At 40.8% G+C, this 19,767-nt stretch overlaps 1 protein-coding gene across 3 annotated transcripts in view; it reads right to left on the reverse strand.

Annotated features, from left to right (window-relative positions):
- Positions 1-19,767, reverse strand: part of srebf1 (sterol regulatory element binding transcription factor 1) — an 81,098-nt gene that overhangs the window by 47,338 nt on the left and 13,993 nt on the right. For all 3 annotated transcript variants that reach the window (XM_073061015.1, XM_073061013.1, XM_073061016.1), the window contains exons 3-8: positions 15,606-15,775; positions 13,620-13,775; positions 10,004-10,222; positions 7,259-7,373; positions 6,244-6,428; positions 4,717-4,915 (exon numbers count right to left, since the gene is read on the reverse strand). In XM_073061015.1, coding sequence (XP_072917116.1) covers positions 4,717-4,915; positions 6,244-6,428; positions 7,259-7,373; positions 10,004-10,222; positions 13,620-13,775; positions 15,606-15,775 — 1,044 coding nt within the window. The remainder of the gene's footprint in view (positions 1-4,716; positions 4,916-6,243; positions 6,429-7,258; positions 7,374-10,003; positions 10,223-13,619; positions 13,776-15,605; positions 15,776-19,767) is intronic.

Below are 19,767 nucleotides of genomic sequence, written 5' to 3' on the forward strand. Positions count from 1 at the left end.
TGTCTGGGTCCGACCAAATGCCGAATACTATCCTTTGCCTCTCTCCTGGCGAGACGCTTGATCCTCCTTAGATGGAGAGATGTTACCCCGCCCACTCATGCGCAATGGCTTAATGACATTATAGCCTGCTTGGACCTCGAAAAGATTCATTATTCAGTTCTTAATTCGGATCTAAAGTTCCATAAGGTCTGAGGACCTTTTATCGAGTACTTTCATAACCTTCCTCTTGACTAGGGATTTTTTTTTCTTTTTTTTCTTCTTTTCAGTCCCTTGCTTCCAGCTCCCTTTTTTTCTGGTAGTAGGCATTATTATCCTCTGTTGCTAAGTGTATTCACAGTCTCGGAGTTTGACTGTCCTGATTTATACTCTCTATATTGTGTGGTGGTTGGTCTGGAGTTGTTGTTTTTTTTCTTGTGTTGTGGGGCTTGGGGAGGACACTAAGCTCACTTGTCTTTAATTTAGGTGCTTTTTTGTTAAATTCTCTTCGTTTGTAGCATATTGTTATTGTATGCTTAATCTTGCACTGTATTAATGCTCCTCATTGGGATTTGGGGTTTTTAATTTTGTAAAATGTTTTGGAAAACTAATTAAAAAAATAATTAAAAAAAAAGAAAAATCATGTTTTTCCCACATTCATATAGGCTTCCTTCCTTTCTGACAGTGACTATTTAAATTCAAAGTGGATGAAAAATGGCAGTTGGTGTAGTATATAATATAATTAATGGCAAGACGCTTCTGCACTGTCAAACTGAGTTTCTTTTAAAAGAAAGTTTCTCACTGTTGTTCAAAGGACTTCTTCCCACACCCTTATCCCAAATTTAGTCAAACTAAATATACCCTCCCTTCCATTTCCAACCCATTGCCATTTACAAGAGCACTCAACTCCAGCTCTCAAAATACTGGAGATTACTCAAAGCTAAAATTGATTATTATTAGACAAAGTTATGCTGCTGACTGTAAATAGAGCCACAACAGACTGTGGGTGCCTTCAGATAACCAACTGTCCTCCAACACCTCTGTTGGCAGGAAGTCTATCTAGAAACACTCAATAATTCCACCCCCGCTGTCTGAAAGTACAGCCTTCCTATGAAACCTTTCGTAGGCTGAAATGGCATAAAGTGAAGAGCAATTACCATTAATTTATATGGGAAAAATTTTTGAGCATTGCCAGACCTTAAAAATAACCTACCAAATCATACCAAATACCACATAAAACCTAAAATAACACTAACATCTCGTAAAAGCAGGAATATGACAAATACACAGCCTATATAAATTAGAAATAATGTATGTACAGTGTAGTTTCACTTACCGGAATGGGGAAGACAGTGAGCACACTGGAAGGTTCATGCATTTTTCTATCATACAGTTCTTTGTAGGCACTGAAAACATACTGCAAACCTGCCCTAAACTTACGTGTCCTTTCACAATTAAAGTTATACTTTTCTGCAATCATTGCAGCACTGTCAATCGTAGCAAAAATCTCATGCAGTTCAAAGCTATGGCGGTTTTCTGCTGAGAGCAAAACAAACGCTGAACGCTATTTTCGTTTCTCTCTCGCTGCTTGGGCTGCGCAGTGCCTCTATAACGGCTCGCTGCAAAATAAACGCTGAACTCTATTTTCGTTTCTCTCTCACCGCTTGGGCTGCGCAGTGCCTCTATAACGGCTCGCTGCAAAACAAACGCTGAACTCTATTTTCGTTTCTCTCTCGCCGCTTGGGCTGCGCAGTGCCTCTATAACGGCTCGCTGCAAAACAAACGCTGAACGCTATTTTCGTTTCTCTCTCGCCGCTTGGGCTGCGCAGTGCTTCTATAACGGCTCGCTGCAAAATAAACGCTGAACTCTATTTTCGTTTCTCTCTCACCGCTTGGGCTGCGCAGTGCCTCTATAACGGCTCGCTGCAAAACAAACGCTGAACTCTATTTTCGCTTTTCACCTTTTTTTTCGTAAAAGTGAAAATCCTCTTCGGATTTCTTTCGGTTAGCAAAAACAGGTGCTAATGTAGGTCTTTCGTAAAAGTGAAGTGGCGTAAAGCCAACTTTCGAAAAGCGGGGGATACCTGTATCTGACTTTTGATCAAATACCTTGCACACCTGGCTATATCCAGCTATCTGCTTGCTTCTGGTTGCAATGCAACCTCAACCAGATGTTATTTCAATACTGGCACACTAATCATTTTGGTTTACTTCCCAAATAAAAAATAAATTCTCAGATGCATTTACCTCTGCAACAGAATCTAATATCTTTTCTCATTAATTAAAAATAAATGGTGCTACTCCAAATGGGGTTTTACTGTTCCCTCACCCTGCACCTCCCATTTCTACCTCTTACCCAAGATCCAAAAACCTGCTTATCCAGGTAGACACATTGTTTCTGCACCATTGACCTTGTATCTGCATACCACAACTCAGTTTTAACCACCACCCCCTTCCCTGGTTCAGTTGCTTCCTATCTACATCCGTGACACTTCACATGCTCTTGATCTTTTCAATGATTTCAAGCTCCCTGGTCCCCATCATTTAATTTTCACTATGGATGTCCAGTCCCTATACACCTTCATCCCCACCAGGAAGGCATCAAAGCTCTCCGTTTCTTTCTGGACACCAGACTTAACCAGTTCCCCTCCACCACCAGTCCCCTCTCACTTCCTTCAAACAAAAGGTGTATTCATGGACAGTCGCATGGGTCCCAGCTATGCCTGCCTGTTTGCTGGCTACGTGCAACAGTCCATATTGCTCCCCAACTTTTCCCTACCTGCATCGACAATTGCATTGGGGCCGCTTCCTGCACCCATGTGGAACTCATCGACTTCATCAACTTTGCCCCCAACTTCAACCCTGTCCTCAAATTTACCTGGTCCATTTCCACACCTCCCTCCCTCTCGATCCCTCTGTCTCTAACTCCAGAGACAGTTTATCCACCGATATCTATTATAAACCAACGGACTCTCACAGCTACCTCGTTCCACCCAGTTATTTGTAAAAATACCACCCCCTTCCCTCAATTCCTCCCTCTCTGCCACATCCGCACTCAGGATGAAGATTTTCATTCTAGAACGAAGGAGATATCCTCCTTCTTCAAAGAAAGGGGCTTCCCTTCTTCCACCATCAATGCTGCCCTCAACCACATTGCTTCCATTTCGCACGTCTGCTCTTACCCCGAACTCCACGACCCCATGAGGGATAGGGTTTCTCTTGTCCTCACCTACCATCCCACCAGCCTCCACACCCTGTACATAATTCTCTGTAACTTCTGCTATCTCCAGTGGGATCCCACCACCAAGCACACCTTTCCCTCCTCCTGACTTTCTGCTCCCTGCAGGGATCGTTCCCTACACAACTCCCTAGTCCGTTCATCCCTCCCCACTGATCCTCCTGGCACTCATCCTTGCAAATGGAACAAGTGGTACACCTGACCCTACACCTCCTCCCTCACTACCGTTCAGGGCCACAAACAGTCCTTCCAGGTGAGGTGACGTTTCACCTGTGAGTCTATTGGGGTTATCTAATGTATCCGGTGTTCCTGGTGTGGCCTCCAGTATATTGGTGAGACCCGACACACACTGGGAGGCTCTTCACCAAGCACCTACACTCCACTTGCAAGAAAACGCGGGATCTCCCAGTGGCCACCCATTTTAATTCCACTTCCCATTCCTATTCTGACACATCAGTCCATAGTCTCCTCTAATGTCGCGACGAGGCCACACTCAGCTTGGAGGAACACCACGTTCTGTCTGGGTAGCCTCCAATCTGATGGTATAAACACTGCTCTCTCGAACTTCTGGTAATGCCCCTCCCCTCACCATCCCATTTTCCTCTCTCACCTCATCTCCTTACCTGCCCATCATCTCCCTCTGGCACTCCTTCCCCTTTTCTTTCTTCCATAGCTTTCTGTCCTCTGCTATCAGATTCCCCCTTCTCCAATCCTGTACCTCTTTCATCAATCAATTTCCCAGCTCTTTACTTTACACCCTACCCTTCTGGTTTCACCTATCACCTTGTGGTTCTTCCTCCCTTCCCCCCATTTTCTTACCCTGACTCCTCATCTTTTTTTCCAGCCCTGAAGAAGGGTCTTGGCCTGATTGTACTCTTACCATAGATGCTACCTGGCCTGCTGAGTTCCTCCAGTATTTTGTGTGTTGTGGCGACCCAATTACTAGCACACTCGAACCGGCTGACAATTAGCCAGAGCCAGAGACAAAGATACATAGCCTCAGGGAGTTTCAGTTACGTGCCTCTCCAAGTTTCGAGTGGGGGGAAGACAGGCTTTTAAGCAAGACTGTGTTTGTGAAATAAACTTATTCCGTGGTTGCAGTTTACCGACTCCGTGTCGTAATTTCAGCGCTGCGCGTAGCACATCGCTACATTGGTGACCCCGACGGTCCAACCGTTTTTTTGGACTGGAGCTGGCAGACGCTGCGTTTGTTAACGCGGTTTCCTTGAAGCTGCCAAGCTTCTGGACGCTACAACCTCACCTATGGTTTCAGCAAGCAGAAGCCCAATTCCATGCAGTTTACCGACTCCGTGTCGTAATTTCAGCGCTGCGCGTAGCACATCGCTACAGTGTATTATTTTTATTGTGCTCTCCCGTTTTTGGCTTGTGTGGGGATTCAGTGAGGCTGGATATTTTCTGGCAGTTTGCAAATCTACACAAATAAGGTAAATAAGAATAGACCTGTACACGTGTTTATTATTTCATTTTGACCAAACACCTACCTTCTACAGAAAATCCCAGCGTGCTTCTGCCTGCTCCATGATATTCTCCACTCTCTGCCATCCTGATGTCGGATCCACCCATCAATGATGCCAGAGGGTTAAAGGAGAGGCAAAGGAAGACAAAGGTACAAAGTACCATCCTAGATCGATCCAACATGCCAGCACTAGTTGGCAGTGTCTGCTCTTGTTTAACTGACATCTAGAAGTCAACAGAATTCACCATTGGTCAAATGCACAATCAGATTAATCTTTGCGTTTTTGCACTTTCAAAACTATCATATAGCTAAGTACAGAGTGAATTTATTTTCTGGTTTTACACATGCCTTGTAGCTCACAGTATCATAAATTTTATTGCAACCTTTATAACCACCAATATAAAATGGTATCCAATCTCCCAAATGATAGCAGGTAACTTCACCTTTCACTGGATCAGTGAATAACCTTATTCAAAAATTTAAAAAATGTATTTTGCAACTTTCTTTTAAAAAAAAATCATTCTTCAAACTGTTCTCAAATGAAGTAATCAAAATATTTACGTGATTCACTTTGAACAGAGCTCCAACCAGTTCCCTTCCACCCAACTATTTTTTCTGGCTGAATCTGTTGAAAATCTTCTTCCAATTCCACTTCTCCAGATCAAAGATGTAGTTATGAGAATGTGTGTGGGTCCAAGCTGTGCTTAACTTTGTGTGCAGATTTCCACCCTTCACATGGTCTAGCTGACTGTTCCCTCTCACTAACTCAGGGTCAAGCCAACCAGAATCATCCATGACAAGCCTGCAGATTCCCACAGCTATCACAACCAAATTTGCACCCACTGTTTTCTATATTGGCAATACAAGCTCAAGCACCTCCAAAAGTACTGAGATCACAGCCCGCCTCAAGGCTAAATGTTACCACTGAACTAAGGTTAAGTTGTTTGGCAAATGAAATGGCATAGAGTTTGAACTTTACTATGGGTTCAACTTTCAATTATGATAGGATCACAAATGAATTTTCATTGAATATTTACATTACCCCGTGACCGCATAGATTTACTATGGGTACTCCAGTGTCATTCCACATTTCAAAGACATACAAGTTAATAGGTTAATTGCTCATATTAATGTAATTGGGTTGTGTGGGCTTGTGTGCCAGAAGAGCCTGCTACTGTGTTAGAGATACAGTAACTGAATTGGATTTATTGTCGCTGGCATACGTCGTGGAATTTGCTGTCGCTAAACAACAAACTTCACAACATACAGTATGTCAGCCTGATTCTGAATCTCCAAATAAATTGCCAAAATGGGAATTTAGCTGTTATGCTCTTCAATGAAACAGCCTGCAGACATCAGTAGCCAGATGAACATACAAACAGTAATTCAATGAGCAATGCATCAGAAGCAAAGGGCAACAGTGAAACAAATCCAGCAAGCTGTTGGGGAGGAAACAGTGTTAAACAAATAAACAGCAAGGAAGACAGGAACATTAATCTTGTAAGTCTTGTTTGGACTGAGAACATGAAGTTAATATAGCCAGTTTAAATACCTTGGTATCATCAAAAATTGAGCTGTCTGTCTCAGAATCACTGCTGCTGACAGAAAATGGGCTATTCTGAGGTGGTGAACCAGCATCAGATGGTGGTGGGCTAAGCAGATCAGGTTCCTGCTTGAATCCATTTGTTACTGTATCCTGACTCATTCCCGTGGAAGCCACTATGTCTTTCAGAGACTCTGAAATTGGACAAAAAGCTATTAATGAGATCCACTCTTATAGCGAAAGTAGCATCTGCTAATTCAAAATTACAATTTCATAAATATTTATCCTTCAGATTCAGAACAGAAAAAAATGAAGAATGATGATATTGGAACTGAGATATCAGCAACCCATTCATCTTAAACTCTGCAGCTTCATGGATTCTTCATCTTACATTTCTCTAAGTTTACATAACATCTGTCATTATAAATGTAGCCGTAAGTTAAATCAGAATATAAAAAATTAGGACACATCCAGTTATGTCAGTGTTTACTCTATTCAAAACGGCCAACTTTACACCCAGATTGCCAAACTACCTTGAATATTGTCCAATACCTGGTAATCTGTACCCAACTCTGCCAATCTATGCAGTTAAGAAATACTTTCCAATCAAAATCCAAGTTATAGCATTTCACAAAATAACTATTTAGTTTTCTGTAGTTCTTTGGAGTTTTCCCCCACAAAATAGGCATGTTAAGTTTTCTGAACAACTTTACAACAGAGTGGAAAAACAATGCAGAATGATTAACAGCAAACCCTCCTGTGCCTTGCGAGTTGGTGGGGTGAGGAGAGATTACCTAGGCATGTGAAGTGTGATAGGGCATCTCTCTCTCTCTCTCTCCCTCTCTCTCTCTACACACAGACGCAATATAAAGTGCCTCACTGCCATGCATGAGTTCTAAGAATTAAACCACAGCAAACAAACAACTGCATTTACATCCTAATAGGATGTACAGGAAACTGCCAAAGATTCTGGTTTCACCATTTCTGATCAGTGAAATGTGTGTAGAACACACAGAGCACTTACGGTTCTTCTGGGCTGCCATTCTTAATAGCATGTTTTCTTGTTTCAACTTCTGATTAGCTTGTTGTAAGAAGTGAATATAATCAATAGCCTTCCTCAGTATTGCTGATTTGTTCAACTGTTAAGGTAAAGAAGGATAACAGAAAAGGTTTTAAAAGATTTCACATTCAGGTTTACAAAATGGCAGCACACTGGAGGTCTTGGCTTTATCAACCCGAGTACCATCCTGACCCCCAAACCTGTCTGTGTGGAGTCTGCAGTCACCTGAGTGGAATTCCAACCTCCAATGCTGTCTGTGTGGAGTCTGCAGTAACCCGAATGCCATCCTGACCCCAATGTTGTCTGTGTGGAGTTTGCATCTTCTCCCTGTTATATGTTGGGTTTCCTGTGTCCTCCCACATCCTGAAGATGTGCTGGCAGATGAACTATTAACAGCAAATTGACCCTAGTGGTGTACAGTTGCAAGAAAATTGGTGAGGTGGTGAGGAGTTGATGAGCATGTGAAAGAAATTGGATTACTGTGAAGTGGGGGAAAGAGTCTGATGAGACCCACCTAGAGCTGCTATAGATTCAAGTAATCATTTGGCTCATTCTGGGTCATGAGGAAATAGATAAATTAAACTGGTTGCACCCACTGAACCTGTGCTACAGTTTCTTAGAACAAATGACAGTACTTGTATCGATATCAGGTGAAAAGGTGCCAATTCTAAGCAGCCCATTATGGCAATTAGCCTTATTGAAATAAAAAAGGTTGGAGAAAGCATAGACCAACTCTGCAACTTTGATTAAACCACAAGGTGGTAACCAAGTAGTATCTGTGGCTTCATATCTATAAATTTGCTGATGGCTGGCAGAATTTCAGATCATAACGAAAGGGTGTACAGGAACAAGATGCACCAGTTAGTTGAGTGGTGTCACACTAGCAATCTTTGCACTCAACATCAGCAAGACCAAAGAGCTGATTGTGGACTTCAAGAGGGAAAAGACAAGGGAACACACACCAATCCTCATGGAGGGATCAGAAGTGGAGAGAGTGAGCTACTTCAAGTTCCTGGGCATCAATTTCTCTGAGGACCTAACCTGGACACAACATATCAATGTAGCTATAAAGAAGGCAAGAGAGCGACTTTATTTTATTAGGAGTTTGAGGACATTTGGTTTGTCAACTACAACACTTGAAAACTTCTACAAATGTACAGTGGAAAGCATTCTGACTGACTGCATCACTGGCTGGTATGGGGTATGGGATTGCTGCACAAAATTGAAATAGGTTGCAGAAACTTGTAAAAATTAATCAGCTCTGTTATGGGTACTAGTCTCCATCGTATCCAAAGCATCTTCAAGGAGCAGTGCCTTAGGAAGGCAGCATCCATCATCAAGGCTCCCCACATCCCCGGACATGCCTTCTTCACATGGCTACCGTCAGGAAGGAGGTACAGAAGTCTGAAGGTACACACTCAGCGATTCAGGAACAGCTTCTTCCCTTCTGCGATCCAATTTCCAAATGGACGTTGCACTACCTCACTACTTTTTTATTTCTATTTTTCTGAACTACTTATTTTAACTTAATTATTTAATAGACATATATATATACTTAATGTAACTTAGTTTTATTTCTCCATCTACTGTGTATGTTAATCAAAATGGCTTCTTTGTTAAAAGTAAAACTGCTTCTTTGTTATGCTAACTGGTGAGGGAGTGCTTTTCTTGCAGAGCACTCTCGAAGATTCTTGAAGCTTGTTTGGGTTAAAGTTGCTGATAACGGGGGATTGTATTCATTTGTTAACCAATTGGGTTGGATGTTATTTTCTCTTGTGGGTCTGGGAGCTGGGATTGCGTGGTTCTTTTGGGAGTCGGGAAGAGGACAGCGAGGAAGGTGGACGGGTGTGGCATTGATGGTCGATCACCAAGGGTGGTCCCAGGTGCAGGGGTCATGGAGGTCGGAGAAGAGCGAAGAGTGGTCGGAGGGGTTGATGATTGAGCTCCAACGATGTGCACTAATTGACTGAACTCTGATAAGTTTTGGCGCCTTTTATTTTCTTTCCCTTCATATATATTGCGTTGTTATTAATCACTTAGTTCTAGTAAGATTTATAAAGTGTATTCTGTAAACGTAGCTGGTGTGAGCTCGATATTGTGTGTGCGAGTTTATATTAGCGTGTATTTCACAGCATCCACGTATACGGGAGGCGGGGTTCGGCAGGTGGACAAATTTTCCCCTAGACATACACCAGCCGGTCGCGTAAGCGTTACATCGATATTTATTCATCATGTGTTTCATTGTACTGCTCTACTGGATGTCGGTGATATAAAATCTGATTCTGATTTACAGAGACTGCTTTACATGCCTCCTTCAGTCAGGGCTTGGTGTATGCAGAGTATAGAAAGGGAAAAAAGTGAACTAAAGTTATGACACTATTTTGGTTTGAGAGTAAGTGGCAGTCAGATATCAGGAGCCTCAGGTGGCACCCACATGTATATAGGTGGATTAAATATCAGTTAGTGTTGGATACATTGGCTTGTCTTTCCTTTCTAAACAACTCACTCTGTATTGACCCAAGTTCTGATTTAACCAGACCAACCACCATGTTCTAACTTCAAACTCAGCACTGAGTATCAATTATCTGGTAAGATAAAAATACACATTTTATCTTTAAAGAAAGTACTTTATTGAAGATTAAAACACATGAAAATCTGATCAGAGCATTTAATTTTAAGATTACTGACAAATGCAAATTAGACTCTTACCTTTCCTTCAGTACCAACAACAAGGTCTTTCAGCTCCCCAATCTTATCGTTAATAGATGATCTGTAACGCTTCTCAATAGCATTATGTGCTGTGCGTTTTTCCCCTTTGTTTGATGCGTTACAGGTTCTGCCGCTTGCAGGTATACGATTGATGGGAAGCTTGTCTGTGTCCACCATCAGAGGCACTGTGGTCAGGATTGTGTTCCCACTGACCAGAGCCTGAAGAATGCAAGTGCAGAATCTAAATCAGTTTGCATTTTCACAATAACAATTTATAATAAATTTGTTACATCAAATCAACCACTACAAAGCTTTTAAGTCATTATTTCATTATGGAATCCATTATATTTGACGAAACTTTCAATACAGGTGCCAGGAAGGTTTTCTCCTTCCTGAAGCAGAGCCTCCCCTCTACCCTGAAGTACAACTCATCAACTTCCCATCTCTGCTCTCACCCCCTTCTCCACAACTCCTTGATCAGTACATCTCACGTCTCCAGCCTCCACGTTCAATAAATAGTCCACAATTACTGCCAGTTTTAAAGATTCCACCACCAAACATCTTTTCTGTTCCTCCTATTTTAACATCTCATAGGCACCATTCCCCTTTGCCACTTCTTGATCCACTCTTCATTCCCACCAATCATACTCTTCTTGTAGTACTTCCCCATGCAACCGTAGATAATGTAACATTTGTGTTTTCACCACTTCCCTTCCCACCATCCAGGGAATCCAGTCTTTCCAGATGAAGCAGTGATTCACTTGCAGTACAGTGTACTGCATTCAATGTTCACTGCCTGGTCTCTGCACTAGAGAAACCAAATGCAAACTGAGTGAAAGCTTTGCAAAGCACTTACCTGTACATTCAGTCCACAGAGTGTGTTACCTGACACTTTCATTTGCCATTCCACTCCTGTTCTGATCTGATCTCCTGCATGAGGCCCAGTGAAAGTTTGAGGAACAATACCCCATTCTAACTGAGCATGCTGCAGCTTTCTCCACAACTCTGTCCCTGTCAGTCCTTCATCTGCGATACCAACTCAGTCTCTGCCTTTTATTCCTTTTTTCTCTCTTTAACTGAAACACAGTTTGATAACCAGCACGTCCTCATGTTCTGCATCTCACAACTCTCACACTGTTTTGCTACTGCAATCACTCTTTAACTCTTTCACTGACCAAATGACCTACAGGGTGCTGCAGGAGTTCACCATCCGTGGGAGGAAACTGTTGACATTTCAGGTCGAAGCCTTCCCCCATCCCCTTTCCAAAACCCACTCACCTACCTTAGTCACATTTCCTCTCTGGCTCGATCACACACCACTCCACCTCCTATCTGGTACCAAATGTCCTTCACCTCTCCCCTAATGGTTCCCATTCTCACTTCCTTTACATAACAAATCCAACACTGGTAGCACTTTATCTTCCTGCTTATCTCCCTCCAGTAGCTATCTTCTATCTTCACATTCCCTCCATCCACCCTACTCCAATTGTTTTTCTCTTTCTCTGCTTGCTGTTTATTATTCACCTGCCTGTCTTCCAACTCCATCTCCTTGGTCCAACAATCACCCTATATTCGTTTCTTGTTACTTCCAGTTTCCTCTTTATATTGGCATCTTGCTTCTCCACTCTCAGTCCTAATACAGGTTTCGACCTGAAACATCGACAATTATCTTCCTCCCACAGATGCTACTTAACCTGCTGAGTTCTTCCACACCTTGTTCCCTGCTTGATTCCAGCATCTTCAATCTCTTATGTAGACTACATAACCTAGTTTACAGATTATCTCCCTAGTCACTTTTACAGACTATCAGAGACATTCCCCTCCCTATCTTTGATAAACTTGTCTCCCGAAGGGTCTCTGTTCTGAAACATTAACTCCATTTATTTTCCCAAAGAAGCAGCCTAACCTGCTGAGTATTTTCAGCCTTGTCTATTTTTACTTTATAATCAATATGCTCCTGGTTTTTCAAAGTCCCTGATAATTTGGTAAGTGTATGCAGTTGCAGCATACAAATGAAAATGCAAGGCTGAAGCTTAATTTATGAGCTTTGGAGAATCACACTATCATAGTTAAAGCAACTATTGTATCTGTTTACTACAACTAGGCAGCTTTAATTCGTTGAAAGAGGAAAAGGTGCATCAAGGTACCATTCCTTAACTGTTATCTACAACTTCTTGCTGACAATGGACATGGGATCAGGGTAGTATAAGATTGCCTGTAAAGCAATTGAATTGAAGAGCTAGCAAAAGTTGCAGAAAAGCTCCGTATATTCAGCTCCAATGTGAAAGCCATCCTGCTATATGGATCCGAAACATGGAGAATCACTAACACCAGCTGCAACAAGATCCAGACCTTTCTCAACAAATGCCTCCGGCAGATCCTCCGCCTCAAGTGGTACGACAAGAGTGTCAAAGCTAGACCTATGGAAGAGAGCAAACCAAGAGCCCATTGTATTCCAGGTAAGGAGGAGGAAGTGGAGATGGGTCGGCCACACCTTGAGGAAGAGCCAGTCGAATGTCACTCGACAATCACTCGAATGGAATCCACAAGGGAAGAGAAGAAGAGGTCGCCCAAAGCAAACCTGGAGGCATAGGCTTTTGGATGAACTGAAAGCCGCCGGACAAACTAGGGGACTGCAAAAACATCTGCTAGAGATCGCAGGAAGTGGAGGACTTTTGCTGAGGCCCTATGCTCCATAAGGAGCGAAAAGGATTAAATGATGATGATGATGATGAAGTACCTACCTCCTCCAAGTCTTCTCCCTCCCTCAATTTAAAGAAGATTTTAATGACTCTTTTGTGACAATTGTTGATTAATAACCTCTACCAGACTCGTAGTGACAACTGATGACTAACGTAACTTGTCTGTTTGATTTCCTCTCTCACAGTAGCTTCAATGCTACTTGAGGTCAGGCCAAAGTACCTCAAAAGTGGCAGGAAACGACTGGCCTGTTTTCCAAATTGGTGTATTTTTTTACATAATAATCAGTTATAACTTGTTGGCATTTGACACAAAATGGGATAAATACTATCGAAACACATTTAAAACCATCAACATTATATTTAAATTTGTGTGATACCTGAATCTAATTGGCTTAAAATGCCAATAATTCAAAATGCACTTTAATTTTGTGGTATAGTGAAATAGGAGTTGTGTTCTGGGTCTAGTAATCAGAACTATTATCCTGATTCACAGCACCAAATCCTAAAACAGCTGAAATCTGAAAAGTAATTAGCAATAGTGGCCATGAAACAACTGGATTGTTGTAAGAATCCATCTGATACACAAATATACTTGAGAAATTAAATCTAGTTTTACTAGGTCTCGCTAGTCTATACTGACATCAAATAGACATTTAAGTACGGAACTCTAACTTCACCATAAAAAGCTCCAACAAGACAATGTTCAACAACAATTGGTGAGGGAGAATAAATACTCCTTTTCCCAATTAGGTATCAGAGAAAAAAATGTGTAATTTCTCCTAGGTTAAGAAATCTCTTGAAGCAATAGAATTCAGAAGAGTAATTTCATTATCCTTTATATTGGCAAGATATACTAAATCAAAACCATTATCAATTCTCTCTCAATCACAATGATTATCAATAGTTATACCTACTGGCATTTGCAGGGATGTAGTTTGAATGGGAGTAGGGGCTGTTGACAAAGTTGATACGGCAGACGACTTTACTGATGTCACAACAGTACATCCATCTGGCTTCAAAGCCGTCAGAAGCAATGAGTCAGCTTTAATGAACTGAGGCTGAAAAAGTACCTAGAGAAATAAAGATACATTTTCATATTTTGATTTGATCCAGTCAATACTCCCTTCCATTGCAACATTCTATCTGGACTTTCATCAATACACATCTGTCAAACATAGTTTAAGAGTAAATAATGAAAACAGAAGTACCATGTTCTTCAGAAACACACTTGCAAATTTTACTTCTAATCTAGATAACCTACGGCAGAATGAATCAATCCCATCCTTTAAACAAGATACTCAATAGAGAGTCTATGGGTAACGTTGACCATTGTCCATCTTTCTCTCAACCAGGGTACCCCAGGCAATTCTAACATTTTATTTATTTTGCTACATATTATTACAGACCTGACAAGGGAATATTACTTCACATCTTACTGTTCAATTTGATCACATTTCCAATGGCAAACAAAAGGCCAATATTAAGCAGGTCTTTAATTTGGATTGACAGTAGACAAAGTGTTCAACAAATAATTCACTGATCAGTTGCACGAAGTCCCTTCTTATCTAAATAGCATTGTGAAAAGTTACTCTTTCTAAAGTTGCTGCAATGCAATAATTGGTGATGAAAATGTGAACTGCACCCAAACAATAAACTTTACTCCTAGATTCAATAACATTCATTCACAGTATATTTCATTCACTTGCTAGTTTTATAGCCGCAGCACAATAACAATCCAACTTTCATACAATATTATTCTCATGAACTTCCAACAAATTTTCAAAAGATCAACTATCAGCCAATCAGAAAATCAGGCTCTATGCGAGTGTGTCCTTAACCAACCTTGCCAATTCCCTGTATGGTTCAGAACTGTGCCACAGCTAAGGCAGTAGGTCTTCCTTTCTTACAAGAGAAGTGCCAAAAGAGGGAGATCTTTGTACTCACATTATCAATCAAATTGTGGTTCAAAGTGCAGGAGGCATGCCAAAGGCAGAGGTTACTTTAGGGACAGGATTGATACATGCTCCCACAGGTTGACTAGGTAAGAAGCAAAATTGGCAAGTGTGATTCTGAAGAACATCCTGCTTTTTTCATTATTTACAATACTCAGAAATTGACCAATGATAATTTCTGTAATTCTTGGGTATTCAGGCAAGCCTGAAATTATTAGGCTTTCTGAAACATCGTCAAGTCAAGTCAACTTTTATTGTCATTCGACCATAATTGCTGGTACAGTGCATAGTAAAAATGAGACAATGTTTTTCAGGACCATGGTTTACATGACACAGTACAAAAAACTAGACTGAACTACGTAATAAAAAAGAACAGAGAAAGCTATTCTAGACTACAGACCTACACTGGACTGCATAAAGTGCACAAAAACAGTGCAGGCATTACAATAAATAATAAACAGGACAGTAGGGCAAGGTGTCAGTCCAGGCTTCGGGTATTGAGGAGTCTGATAGCTTGGGGGAAGAAACTGTTATATAGTCTGGTCATGAGAGCCCGAATGCTTCAGAGCCTTTTCCCAGACGGCAGGAGGAAGAAGAGATTGTATGAGGGGTGCATGGGGTCCTTCATAATGCTGTTTCCTTTGTGGATGCAGCGTGTAGTGTAAATGTCCGTGATGGCAGGAAGAGAGACCCCGATGATCTTCTCAGCTGACCTCACTATCCGCTGCAGGGTCTTGTGATCCGAGATGGTGCAATTTCCGAACCAGGCAGTGATGCAGTTGCTCAGGATGCTCTCAATACAACCCCTGTAGAATGTGATGAGGATGGGGGGTGGGAGATGGACTTTCCTCAGCCTTCGCAAAAAGTAGAGACGCTGCTGGGCTAATTCTAATTCTTTTCCATTTATCTCTCTCAAGACTGTCTTTTTCAGCAAATAAATTTACTTACTGGAACTTGTTGGAGCTGTGTTGAAACAGTTGGTGTAGAACTGGCTGTGGCAGTCGTTAAAAGATGCTGAGCAGGAATATTCTGTACCTGGGCCTGAATGGTCATGGGCTGCAGCTGCTGAGGAACTGTAAGACCCTGGAGCTGTTGGGTAGGCATCCCCTGCTGCAGAGCTGTACAAATTTAAATCAGAGGAAAATTACATTTCAATATAAAATACTGGAGGGGAGTCTCAGTTTTGGGTCAATAGTAACACTCTTATTGGTGAATTGGAAAATGTGTGTGCAAATCCAAATATTCTGTTAGTGGAATAATGAGAGAATGCTATAATACTGAAGGTTATGTCTCCATACAAAATATTAGGCAAAGATTGCGTATGTATTCAAGGTAGCTTTGATAGATACAGTGGCATGCAAAAGTTCAGGCATCCCAGTCAAAATTTCTGTTACTGTGAATAGTTAGATGAGTAGAAGATGAACTGATCTCCAAAAGTCATAAAGTTAAAGATGAAATATTCTTTTCAACATTTTAAACAAGATTAGTGTATTATTTTTGTTTTATACAATTTTAGAGTGAAATAAAGGAAAGGAGCACCATGCAAAAGTTTGGGCACCCCAAGAGATCTGAGCTCTCAGATAACTTTTACCAAGGTCTCAGACCTTAATTAGCTTGTTAGGGCTATAGCTTGTTCACAGCCATCGTTAGGAAAGGCCAGGTGATGCAAATTTCAAAGCTTTATAAATACCCTGACTCCTCAAACCTTGTCCCAACAATCAGCCGCCATGGGCTCCTCTAAGCAGCTGCCTAGCACTCTGAAAATTAAAATAAATGGTGCCCACAAAGCAGGAGAAGGCTATAAGACAGCAAAGTGGTTTCAGGTAGCTGTTTCCTCAGTTTGTGATGTAATTAAGAAATTGCAGTTAATAGGAATGGTGGAGGTCAAGTTAAGGTCTGGAAGACCAAGAAAAATTTCTGAGAGAACTGCTCAAAGGCAAATCAATACCCCTGTTTGTGTTAATAGGAGGGTTAAAAATGTAACCAAGGCAAGAACATGTTTGATAGAGCTATTTAGAAAAGCATAATTTAGATAATGGTAGTAGAATCATTTTAAGCATGTATAAGGGTTTGTCAAATCTTAAAACACATTCGACTTCATACATTAAAACAAAATGGGAGAAGGAAGGAGGGATAATTATATCTGAGGAAGAATGGACAATAATATGGAGGTATCAATGGAAGTGTACCAGTTCACAGAAATGGAGGGAGTTTGAATGGAAAAACTTGATGTTTTATTACACCCTCTCAGAAATCCCATGTGATAGTAATCTCCCTGTTTGCTGGAGAAATTGTGCATATCAAAGACTATTGGAGTGGAATGCATAATGCCCTACAAGACATCTTTAAATGTGAAATATCCTTAGAGAGTAAGATCATATATTTTGGATATATACCTCAAGAATGGTTGAAAAGAGATAAACAATGAATATTTATTCATTAAAAGCTGGTAAAAAGACTCTTACCAGGAAATGGCTATCACAGGAGAGCCCAACTTTAAACGCATGGATTGAAATTACAATTGACATTTACAAAATGGAGAAGATAACAGCATTTGTTAATCATAAGTTGGAACAATTTGATTCATACTGGGAAAAATGGTTTAATTACATAACACCTCCTAGGCCTGATTCTCACAAATCAATGAATATGTTGTAAAAAAAAATCACTCCCTACTTGTACATAGTTTTCTCCTTTTTCTTTCCTCTCTTTTTTATAAGTGTATACCTCAGATAAATATTAAGTGGAGATTTGTGGCAAATATGACTATATGATATATACGTATAGTATCTGAAATACATCTTATGGAAATGTTTGTTTGACGATGAACTTCAATAAAAAACAAATTTTTAAAAAAACCCGTTTAACTGCAAAAGACCTTCAGGAAGATTTAGCAGATTCTGGAGTGGTGGTGCACTGTTCTACTGTGCAGCGACACCTGCAGAAATATGACCTTCATGGAAGAGTCATCAGAAGAAAACCTTTCCTGCGTCCTCACCACAAAATTCAGCATCAGAAGCTTGCAAAGGAACATCTAAACAAGCCTGATGCATTTTGGAAACAAGTCCTGTGGACTGATGAAGTTAAAATAGAACTTTCTGGCTGCAATGAACAAAGGTATGTTTGGAGAAAAAAGGGTGCAGAATTTCATGAAAAGAACACCTGTGTTGCCTTTATGGCATTTGTTTAGTTTATAATATTTTCGCTTAGTAATTCGTTTGTTAGCATTTTTTAGTTAAAGTTAGGATTGTTTAAAGTAAATTTGTTGTCTGTGATATATCGCGGCATGCGATGACGTCACATCCGGTTTCGCCGCGTCTTGTGGGAAAATACCGGTTTGGAGAAACGGGAAGGAGGGGGCTCACATGTGCGAGATCAGCGCAAGAAAAGTTGTCTTCTACGCATTAGAAACATAGTGAAGCAACGCCGTAAGTTCATGAGATAATCGATATGTTGAATTAAAATGTTAACGCTGATTCTGTTAAAAGTAACGACGGTCGATAAGGTTTATGTTTTCGTTAGTTAAAGAGTTGCGGATAGTTTGTGTTGAAGTGTATTTAAAGCAGTCAATGGCGTAAGTAGATTCTGACTGTATGCTGCATTTTAATGTAATGTAGTTGTTGTAGTTTACTTTTGCAAGTATTTACGATGTAAATGTGATATCAAGAAGGAAACAAATACTGTACAAATCTTGTATTGTTTTGTCAACAGTTTTCACCATACGTTAATGTGGAAGAGTGAACAGTAAACGGTTAATCTTACTGCGATCCTGTTTTCATTGACTACGGTTTACCTCGGTGTTTAGTTCAGCGTTCCCTTACACCTGAGCAAGAACACTACAACACCTCTCCAACTGTTAAGCACAGGGATGGATTGATCATGCTTTGGGCTTGTGTTGCCCAAACAGGGAAGATTTCACTGGTAGAGGGAAGAATGAATTCAATTAAATACCAGCAAATTCTAGAAGCAAACATCACACTGTCTGTAAAACAGCTGAAGATGAAAAGAGGATGGCTTCTACAACAGGATAATGATCCTAAACACACCTCAAAATCCACAATGGACTACCTCAAGAGGCACACACTGAAGGTTTTGCCATGGCCCACACAGTCCCCCATCATCGAAAATCTGTGGATTGACCTCAAAAGAGCAGTGCATGCAAGGCGGCCCAAGAATCTCACAGAACTAGAAGCCTTTTGCAAGGAAGAATGGGCGAAAATCCCCCAAACAAGAATTGAAAGACTCTTAGCTGGCTACAGAAAGAGTTTATAAGCTCTGATACTTGCCAAAGGAGGTGTTACTAAGTACTGACCATGCAGGGTGCCCAAACTTTTGCATGCCACTGTAACTCAGTATTGTTCAAAGATTCGTGGCGCAACACAATTTCTTCGAATCAATGCCCAACAGCAAACACTGCTTCTGGCTAAGCACCAACTAAAATAGAACAATTTAGCACATTTTAAAGTGCATAACTACCCCAGGTTAAGCACCTTATTGTAAATTGGAGGAAATCGACCCATATTAGTTTTGTACCAAGCCCCAGTGAAACGAAGTAATTTAAATACGCTCCACAGACTGCTTTCACACCCCATCTATCTGTGAATCAGAATCAGGTTTAATATCACTGGCACATGTCATAAAATCTGTTAACTTTGTGGCAGCAGTACAATGCAATACATGATAAATATAGGGGGGAAAAATTACTGTAAGTATATGTATGTATATTAAATAGTTAAATTAAGATAAGCAGTGCAAAAACAGTAATTTTTAAAAAGTTTGTGGGGGAAAAAATACACTGACAGGATCTCCATTTCATTTTGAAGAACAAGGTGCAATTGAAACACAACAATAACCTTCACAACCAGATCTTCAAATCCACTCTATCCTTCTGAAGACTAGGACTTTTCCTTCTATAAGCTGTCCCCTATTTTCAAACAAAGATTTCAACTATTAGTCCTAATTTGAAACTCAGCACCAATTTTTGTTTGATATTACTTAAGTGAAACACTTTGGAATGCTTGCCAGGGTAAAGGTACAGGTAGTCCCCGAGTTACGAATGTCCGACTTACAGACAACTCGTACTTACGAACCGAGGAAGGAGAACACCGTC

This window comes from Hemitrygon akajei, chromosome 11 (genome assembly GCF_048418815.1).
Source record: "Hemitrygon akajei chromosome 11, sHemAka1.3, whole genome shotgun sequence".
Classification (NCBI taxonomy): Eukaryota; Metazoa; Chordata; class Chondrichthyes; order Myliobatiformes; family Dasyatidae; genus Hemitrygon; species Hemitrygon akajei.